We start from the raw sequence: 9,724 nt of genomic DNA on the forward strand, positions 1-9,724 counted from the left end.
TGTGTCCTGTGGTTACATGGGTATCTATGTTTCTGTTTGCAGCTCTGTGTGTGCATGTGTATATATATATTTGTGTAGTTGTATATTTAAAACATCTAGAGTGTTAAACAGGTAGCAAGGGACTGAGAGGTGGCTCAGAGTTTTGGCTCCTACAGTCACCTCACAGGCTAGGGTAGAGGAAGACCCTTAGAACACATCTGATAGACCTCTTCCTTGAAGAAGAAAAGTAATAATACCAGGAAAATCTTCCAGACATGCTTGCCTGTTTGGCTTTCTTTTTTTTTAATAAACATAAATATTCTTATCCCCAGAGTCTACTTCATCTCCACAATGATAGTTCTCACCCTATCCCCACTGTTTGAGTTCAGCTCTTTCTGAGTCTTTAAGGAAGGTGGAAGGAATCAAGATGGCTGCACTTCTATTGGCTAAATAAAGTGCTTTCAGGGAAAGCCAGGACACAGTGAGAGTGTCTTTTTTCCCCCCTTGGTGGTGGTACTGGGGATTGAACCCAGGAGCACTTTTCCATTTAGTTACATTAGCAGTCTTTTTTATTTTGACAAAGGGGCCTTGCTAAGCTTCAGAGGTGGTTGGAATTACAAGCATGTGCCACCATGCCTGGATTATGTCTTCCATCTTGATCTGCCCTATACTATCTTTCTTCTCAATGCAAGTCGTCATCTTGAAGTATATTTCCTCAGTAACTAGAAATGACTTCCATTCCTGCCCCTAACTTTTATCACCCTCTGTCCTCAACCTCTGCAAAGGGTTGCATCTTGAATATCTTTGTGTGTGTGTGTGTGTGTGTGTGTTACTGGGGATTGAACCCAGGGCCTCTTTCAGACTAGGCAAGTTCTCGACCACTGACCTACATTCCTAAACCCTTGAATACCTTTTACACCGCAGAATAGGTGGGCACAATGGCCATATTGCTTCCACTTGGGGCATTTGCTTTGGCTGAGTTCACTGTGTATAAATGATCCTGATAATTGTAATGATCCTTCCCCCCACTTGATATTCAACTTTGGAGGAATAAGGCTGTCATCCTGTTCTGGTCCCTCAGAAATCAGAACAACCCATTATGGCAAGTTGAAAATCCCAGGACTCTTCAGTTGGAGATGTCACACATGAGTCTGGAGACGTGGGTGGCTTGGCATGGGGAAGGCAGCATACGGGAAGGGGGAAGTCCCGGACGCCAGCTCTGGGGGTCCAAAGGGTGTGGGTTGGATGTAGTTGGTGAAAGCTCGGGGATGAGGTGTGGTGAGATAACCTGCCCGGGCTCTGTACAGTCTGCAGGGGGGAACCATGTCCAGGTGTGGGTTGAAGTCATAGAAGGTAGGGGTTCCTGGAAGTCCAAGGGGGGAGGAGGGTGGCAGGAAGAGGCCTCCTCCTGGAGCTTCACCAAGGCTCAGGCTCACACTGACCCCTCGCACCTTGTAGTAACCGTTGGTTGGGTCCTGAGGGGACAAGTGGGACTTGGATTGGTAACACATATAAAAGTACAGGGAAGTGAGGATCAGGGATGGACAGACAGACTGAGATAGATTCCAGACCTACAGAGACGCGAAAAGACAGAAGCAGGAGCAGGAAAAGACCCAGAGACAGAGAGACAGACATAAAAACTGGCAGAGAGACAAAGCGAGACACAAAAATAGCCACAAAGACAAAGGGACAGGAGACCAGCAGAGAAAGATAGAGACAGGGACAAAAAAGAATGAGACAGAGACAGAGGAACAGGCCTACTGAGGGGAGGGTGGTGGTGCAGAGGAGGGGGCAGAGGGAAGGACAGCCATTCATTCATCTGCCTAATAGCCCCTGGGCTTTGATTTTATATCATGCCCTGGGCCACTCTGGAGACATGTCCAGAGGAGGCCTGGACCTGGTCTTCATGGAGATTTCAGGCCAAGAGGGAATGACAAACCCCCAGATAGAGCAGAGCCCAGAGAGGTCAGAGATGTGACTAGGAAAAGAACAGGCAGTGACTGGGGCTGACAGGGGACCCTTTGGCAAAGTGATCATGCTGTGACAGGAAAGCCCAGGACAAAGTGGTTATGGCTGTGATGGAAAAATTGCAGGCAGAATAACCGGGCTGTGATGAGAAAAGCATGAGCTTCCTAGAATAGGCAAAATCTGGGCTGAGACTGGAGGAATAAAGGAGGGAATTAGATGGATGTAGGAAGGTGGAGGGTTTCAGGCTAAGTGCAGAGGAAAACGATGGGGAGGGTGGGGACTGGGGCTGGAACCAACAGGGCTGTCCTGAGGTGGGATCCCAAAGGTGGGATAGGTTTGGGGAGATGCGAAGCTAGTATGGGACCTAGTGGGTGGAAGGGGCCTGGGAAGACCATGGATAACCAAGGAGAGACATCCAGAAGGCCTGAAACATGACTGTGATGGGGGAAAGGATGTCTGGTCAGGACTCAAGCTGGAGACTAAGGCTGGGGCAGATAAGTGGAATCAACAAATAGTGCAAATTAGAGCTGCACAAGTGATAGATCCCAGGTCTAGAGGAGACAGAATGAAAATGGAGGAGACAGAAGCAGGGAAAGAGTTATAGACACAGTGAAGAAGCCCCCCACCCCGCACCCTCCTGTTCCTCACCTTGGTGTCCAGCGCCCCTTCCTCATCCAGAACTAGGTCACTATGGTCTGTGTGCACAATGGGGCCCTGGGGTATGGAAAATAGTGAGAGGGAGTGGTTAGAGGAGCCTCCTGACCCAATTCCAGATCCCAAAGACCTTCAGCCAGCCAGTGGAGGCCAGGCCACAGCGTCACTTGGGAACAGGAATCTGGACTCAGGACAAGAGGCCAGGGGATATATTGGGCCTAGGAAATGATACGGTCAGGGGCATATGTGGACTGCGGGTGCATTTGGGTCTAGGATCACTGTTAGGACTGGGGCAGTATTTTTTTTTTAAAGAGAGAAGGGGGGGGGAGAATTTTTTTAATATTTATTTTTTAGTTTTCGGCAGACACAACATCTTTGTTTGTATGTGGTGCTGAGGATCGAACCCGGGCCGCACGCATGCCAGGCGAGCGCGCTACCGCTTGAGCCACATCCCCAGCCCCTGGGGCAGTATTTGAGTTTGTGGGTTGGACTAGGTTATTATTGGGGTCTGGAAGCACAGTCAGGTCTGGGACCCTTTCATCTTACCTGTACCTCACCGCTGCCTGTCTCCTCCTCTGGGCCCCTTGAACTGGAGCCATCACTGCTTCCTGGGATTCGCACCAAGTTCTTTTGCTTGGAGAAAGAGGCTGCAGCCCCAACAGTGGGAGGCTGAGGTGAGTGATGGGCAGAATCACAGTTTGTGGGGATCAATATGCCATAACAGAGTGGACTGGGGTAGATTGGGTGGGGAGTCTGGGAGCCCATAATAACCTTGTCTTGGAAGTGGGTGGTGACACTGAGGACAATGTGAAAAGCTGAGGAGAACCAAACTGTGCAGGGGTAAGTCCCAGGGCCAGCAGTCAGTGGGCAGGGAATGTGTGGGGCTGGGGGCTTGGGGACTGGAGACTGGATCAGGCACTCACCCTTGCTGTGGCGCCAGCAGCAGAGGGCCACCCCAGTAATGACAATAAGGATGGTTGTGGCTGTAGCAGCTACCCCAGCCACCAACTGCACAGTAGGCAGCAAGTCTGCAGGGAGGAGAAGGGGCATGCTGACAAAAGACTGAAGAACAACAGGGAAACTGGGGCTCAAGGCTCAGGCTTGAGATCTCTGGGTTCAAAAGTCCATCGAGTCTGGGAATATCCAAGGTGTTTTTTTTTTGTTTTGTTTTTTGTTTTTTGTTTTTTTGGGCACTGGGGATTGAACCCAGGGGCACTTACCACTGAGCCACATCCCCAGCCATTTTTTTTTTTTTTGCATTTTATTTAGAGACAGGGTCTTACTGAGTTGCTTAGGGTCTCACTAAGTTACTGAGGTTGGCTTTGAACTTGTGATCCTCCTGCCTCAGTCTCCCAAGCTGTTGGGATTACAGGGTGCACTTAGTTTTGGACTTATGAACTCATGAATCTGAGGTTTGAAAGGTCTCAGAGTGTGTGAGTTTAAACTCCTGGGCTTTAGAGAGTCAGAGTTTGAGGAATCTTTTATTTTACAATTTCCTACATTTGTGGGCTCCTTTTTTTGGAGTTCTTAAGTACAAGGAGTCTTTTGGTTTAGGTTCTGTACTTGAGGGAATTTATTGTTTGGGGGTCTTAGGATTCAAGGAACCCATAGTTTTGAGGTCCCCAATGTTTCGTGCTCTCTACATTTGGTGATCTTATTCTTTGGCGGCTCTACTCTGGGAATCCTGGCATTCCTGGGGATTGAAATCCCCAGATTTGGGGGTCTTTGAGCCAGTGTCTCACCTCTACGACCCAGGCGGATCCGGGTGCCTCCCTCACCCAGTCGGTTTCGGGCACTGCAGTTGAAGCCACTGCTGAAGTCGGACTCCTGGGTCCCGGAAATGTGCAGCACAGAGATCAAGCCTGGACCTTGTCCCCGGTAGCTCTCTGGGGCTGGGAAGGTCTCCACCAGGAACCTGCCTCTTGACCCTGCCTCTAAGAAGCCTTCATCCCAAGACCAAACCTGGGGACACAAAGTAATGAGAGAGATCACTGAAGAGACTGGGGAGGGAGGGAAGAAGTGGGTGGGATGCTGGGAAAGTCAGAAAAAGTCACAGCAGCTTCAGGGGTGTGGCTGGGCAGGTCAAGGTAGGAGAACTCTTCCTTACCACAGCTTCTGGGGCTGGAGAGGAAAACACTAGACACTGGAGGCGAGCAGGGCCCCTGAGGAAGGCGGGTGCAGAGTGCAGGGCCATCACTACCGGGGGAGCTGGAATGCAGATTGTGGACCACTCAGGAGAGGTCTCGCCCTCCCCAGAGCCGATTCTGAATCAAGGAAGACCAGGCCTGAGCACTCCCAGCTAACCCCAACCAGGCAGTCCACACCCCTCAACCTACTCTCAAAAGTCTCCCTTTCAACAGAATGGCCTGCAATCCCCACGCCCCCATCTACAAAACTTTCAAGGTCATGCCCACTCCCTTTAGACCTCACCCCCTTTGACCACTTCCTATCCCATGACCCTCCCGATCTCTAGAAAGTCCCTCTTGCTCACCATTCACGGTCAGCCTAGCCTCGGCTGTGCCGCCCCCCAGGCCCAACAGCCCCGGCTCAGCCCGGCACAGATAGTCGCCTGCATCCTCGGGTCCAACCGACTGAAGACGCAGCGTGGGCCCAGAGCTCAGCACCTGGGACAGTGAAAGGGCATCAGGGGTGGGACTTTGCGAGGAAGCCCGGCCCATGCCAACTACAGGCTCCCTATGGAACTTCACCTGCGCGCCCCCGCGGCGGGTCCAGGTTACCCGTGGGAGGGGGTTCCCGCGCCAGGCACAGCTGAAGGAGGCGTCCTCCCCCACGTCCACGGACATAGGTTCTGGCTTTGCCTTCAGAATCGGCCCAACTGGAGGAGGAAGAGAAGGGGGTCACATGGCTGGGGCAGGATAAGCCCCTGGTTTGGGATCAGCCTCTCGGAAACGCATATTCAAGGGCCTAAGTACACCCACAAATTGTCCACGTTTTACACGCCCCTGACCCGCCCCTGCCCCACTTTGGCACTAACCCAGCCCAATCCTGCCTATATGCTCTTTTTAGCCCCAGGCCTTCCCACCGAGCGCTACAGCCACTCGCCGCTTTGGCCACACCCACGGCCCCGCCCCTGCTCACACAGCACATCCAGCGCGGTGCTGCGGTTGGCGCTACCCACGGCGTTGCTGACCTCGCAGGACACTGGCTCGGTCAGGAATGAGGCGTCGGCCACCACCTCCAACCTTGGTCCTCGGGCCCCAAGCACCGGAGAACCTCCCTTTGCCCACCTGCAGAGATGATGGTATTGTTAATGTCTCAGCCCTCCCCAAACGGTGCTCTGGCTGGAGAGAGGTAGTCTTCCTACTCACCTGTAGCCGGTGACAGGAGGTTGGGCTGTAGCCTGACACAGGAAAGTGACCTTCTCTCCCTCCTGCACAGTCTGTGGCTCAGCAGACAGAGTCACCACTGGGGGGTCTATAAGGATGGGACAATGGTCAGAGTGGGCAAAGACCTGGAACACCTTCATTGCTGACCTAGGTAGGAGTCCAGTCCCCAGACCCTCTAACCCACTAAGCTGAATCTGTACTTCCCTCCTTTCTTTGAGCCAGCAGTCTGGGCTTCCAGTTCCCAACTCTCCAATGAGCTGTTTTTCTGTCCTCTCCTGCTATATCAGATCCAGGAATCTAGGTCCCACCCCTCTTCCCCAGGGCCAACTGAACTCACACTGCAGGCTCAGTGTGATAGCTGTATCTCTCCCTGTAGGCAAGGCCTGGCTCCTGGCTCGGCAGACTAAGGTGGCTCCATCATCATGGCTGGAAGGGGTCAAGAATAAGGTGCTCTCCACTGACCCAGTGGTTCCTTCCTTCAGCAGGTTCTAGAGGTTATGGATAATAATAATGATTTCGTCTATCCCTTATATAAATGGTAGTGCTTACTATGTGTCAGGCACACTCCTAGGCATTTACAGGTATTATTTTATTCAATCCTCATAATTATCCTATAAGGTACATACTATTAATCCCATTGTACAGATAAAGAAACTGAGGGTCAGAGAGGTTAAATAACATACTCAATATCAATCAGTTAGCAAGTGACTGAGTCAGGATCTGAATCCAGGTGTTCTGGCCTTAGAGTTCTTATCTTGAATCACATTCCAAGGGTCCTAACCTTTGAATTCTTGCCCTCCCCTGCCCTGTACTCTGGGTGAATGATCAAAGTGGACCCTAAGTTTCACTGAATAGGCAAGGACCAGCAAAAGGATTTGGATCTGACCTGGTGGAAGGTGGTCCCCTCCAGCCGGACACCATCTCGAAACCATAGCAGCTCAGGGATGGGGCGGGCATCTCCATGGCTCTGACAGGTCAGATTTGCAGGAACTCCAACAACCAGAGACACAGAGGGGCCGCCCAGCACCTGGGGGGCTTCTGGGGGCACTGTATGGTAGATCTTAGATCAGAAGTGGATCCTGGGCCAAGAGACCCTCATCTTCTCAGCTCCAACCAACCACTTTCCTGGTCTTTCTGAATTCCAATACTCCTAGCTAGTACTGGCTGCAACCCTCGCCCCCAGCTCTTAAGGACAAGCGGGCTGGATCCTCACCCAGTACGTGCAGTTGGGCTGGTCGTGATCGAAGACCTGCTTGTGTAGCCTGACATTCATACGATGCTTCGTCCTCTAGCTCCACCGGCCTAATGTGGAGGTCATGTTGGCCACTGGCTGCATTCCCAGATATCCAGTACCGAGACCACCCTGAAGTCAGGGAAAAGGCAGTCACACCATGGTTTGAGCTCTTGACCTCTGGTCTTCATCCCCAAACATACCACACCAAAAAATGGCCCACACATTCCGTGGTTAGACACTTAAAAAGTATGCAGTAGACCCAGAGAAATAAACCCCATTCCCAATGCAGAGTCACTGAAATTGTGGGAGTGATAAAATCAGCAAGGAAAACAAGAAAATGATTGCTATAAACATAAGGTTAGAGTCTACTTCTGGGCTATGATAGTGGAAAGGAATAAGGGGCATTTGGGGGAGCTAGCAATGACCCAAGTTATTGGTTACATGACTGTCTATAATTATTTGACAACTTGTCCATTTATGTTTACTGCACTTTTATAATATTTTACAGCAAAAAATAATAATCCCAAACTCTATGAGTCACCCCCAAAGAAGCATCTCAATAACCAGGACTCCCAGTGTTTACCTGATCCCATCAATTTCCCAAACTTGAAAACGTCATAATAGAAACTTCAGATACAGCCCAAGCCCAGTAGTCCCACTCTAGTGCTAGTGCTCCCTGAGTAGAGGACAGCCTCACCTGGCAGGTCCCTTTCTCCCCCTAGAGCCAGCCCATCCTTAGTCCACTGAACGAGACCCCTGTATGCGCCCAGAACACAGGGCAACCGGGCTTCCTCCCCCAGCAGCACCACCAGGTCCTCAGGCTGTTGCAGGAAATGGGGCGACCGGCCTAGGAGAATGGGGACAGCAGATCTGAGCTTAGCACATTAAAGAACTCCCTCACTCAGGACCCAGGGATCCAGTTCCCAACCTGCTCACTCTTCGCAGCTTCCAGAATTCTCCTCCCTCAGACCCAGGAGTCCCAGCCCCAAAGCCGTTGTCGGCAAAAATCCTCCCCATTTTCGTCCGCTCCCGTCTTGGGTACCTGCACGCCCTCTAAAGCAGAAGAGGAGGACGAGGAGGGCGGGGACCAGCATCCTGAGTGTGTGTCCCCCAAGGTCCACAAGACTTGTGTTGCACTGGCTTCGCTCCAATTTCCTTAGTTGCGGATCTCTCCTCAGCCTGGAGGGGAACCCCCCTTGCACCCTACTCTTCGCCCCAGACTGGAGGTCCCCTGCTTCTGGCCTGAAGTCCTCCAACTTTGCTCATCCGCAGCCTCTGAAGCTCTGAAACGCCTGCGGGATCCGCGCGCTGGGTCTCTCGGAGACCCCAAGAGGGCCTGATCCCGCTGGCTCCGCCCCCGCCCGCCCCCTGGGAGAACCGCCCTCTTCCCATTGAGAAACTCCCGCTGTCTGGGCTCCGAGGAAACGGGCGCGGGGCCGGGGCGGGGGCAGCCTAATTGGGGTCTGGGAGCCGGAACACCTGGGTGCAAGAAGGGGGTCCTGCCTGGAGTGGACACCTGCGTCCTGCCGGCTTTGGGGAGAGTCCTGGGAGCGGGTGGTGAGGAGGAGGAGGAGCAGGAGCAGGAGGAGAAAAGGGAAAGAGTGGAAGAAACTTGCTCAGCCCGGGTCCTGCAGGGACTGTGATGAGTGGAAACCGAGCTATAAACGGGAGCCCCTGGGGCCTCGCCAGTTTCCGCGCCCTGGGGAGGCGGGGCCCAGGACTCTCGTGGGTCTTCGGGTCGCGGAGAGGGCACCCGGGTGCGGGAGGGTCAGCTGGGACCCCTAAGAAAGGGGCTTCGGCTCCCCACATCACACAACTCAAAAATATCGCTCTGCTGCCTTGTTATTGCTGCAAACCGTAGCACACTCTAAAACCCAGGAGTCCAGGCCTCCAGTCTCTCCTTTCCCAAGACCCCGCAGTCCGGGCCCAGCCCCTCTCCCTATTCCGCGGGGGCCGGGCCCCTGGGCCTTGGTTGCCAGGCGACGGCTGGGAGGCTGCAGTGCCCGGGATGGGACAGGCGGGGAGGCTGGGAACTGCGCAGCTTGTACTGACGGCTCCATGAAGCCCAGCTGGGGCGTTCCCACGCTGCGCAGCTGGCCGAGCAGGTGGGAGGAACCCTGAGCTTATTGCGGGGGCTAGGGTCTGGAGAGGTGGGACCCCGGGTCTGACATCTGTGGACCTGTAGGGATTGAGGTCCACATTGAGATTCTCAGTTGCTCCTGGGCTCTTAGACTCCAGCCTCCCTAAATGGCAGGGGCTTGGATTTCCAGGACTGTAGGGACTGGTGGTCGAGATCTCTGATGACCTGAACTCCCGGTGCTTTGAGGCAAGCAGCATGGTGCAATTGGGTGATGATCAAATATCTGGTCTTAAGTCTTAGAATCAGTGGATTTAACCACAATCTCTCTCCCATCCCCATACGGACCCAGGAGGATTTGAAAAGCTACAGACAGAAACATCTGTCCGAAGTCCCGTGGGGGGAGGGAGGCGGTAGGATTGGAGACCTGAACTCCTGGGTCCTTGGAGAGAGGGGCTGGGAGCC

At 53.1% G+C, this 9,724-nt stretch overlaps 1 protein-coding gene across 1 annotated transcript; it reads right to left on the reverse strand.

Annotated features, from left to right (window-relative positions):
- Nucleotides 1–530: 530 nt before the first annotated feature.
- Nucleotides 531–8,569, reverse strand: Kirrel2 (kirre like nephrin family adhesion molecule 2). The gene is made up of 15 exons (XM_048791062.1): nt 8,225–8,569; nt 7,880–8,029; nt 7,162–7,311; nt 6,835–6,995; nt 6,286–6,436; nt 5,931–6,036; nt 5,701–5,849; nt 5,310–5,437; nt 5,093–5,225; nt 4,709–4,809; nt 4,344–4,563; nt 3,525–3,629; nt 3,148–3,248; nt 2,596–2,661; nt 531–1,454 (listed from the first exon to the last, which is right to left on the reverse strand). Exons 1-15 carry the CDS (start codon nt 8,274–8,276, stop codon nt 1,119–1,121), a joined length of 2,109 nt encoding a protein of 702 aa, XP_048647019.1. The 5' UTR covers nt 8,277–8,569; the 3' UTR covers nt 531–1,118.
- Between the last annotated feature and the right edge of the window lie 1,155 nt (nt 8,570–9,724).

Source organism: Marmota marmota, unplaced genomic scaffold (assembly GCF_001458135.2).
Source record: "Marmota marmota marmota unplaced genomic scaffold, marMar, whole genome shotgun sequence".
Classification (NCBI taxonomy): Eukaryota; Metazoa; Chordata; class Mammalia; order Rodentia; family Sciuridae; genus Marmota; species Marmota marmota.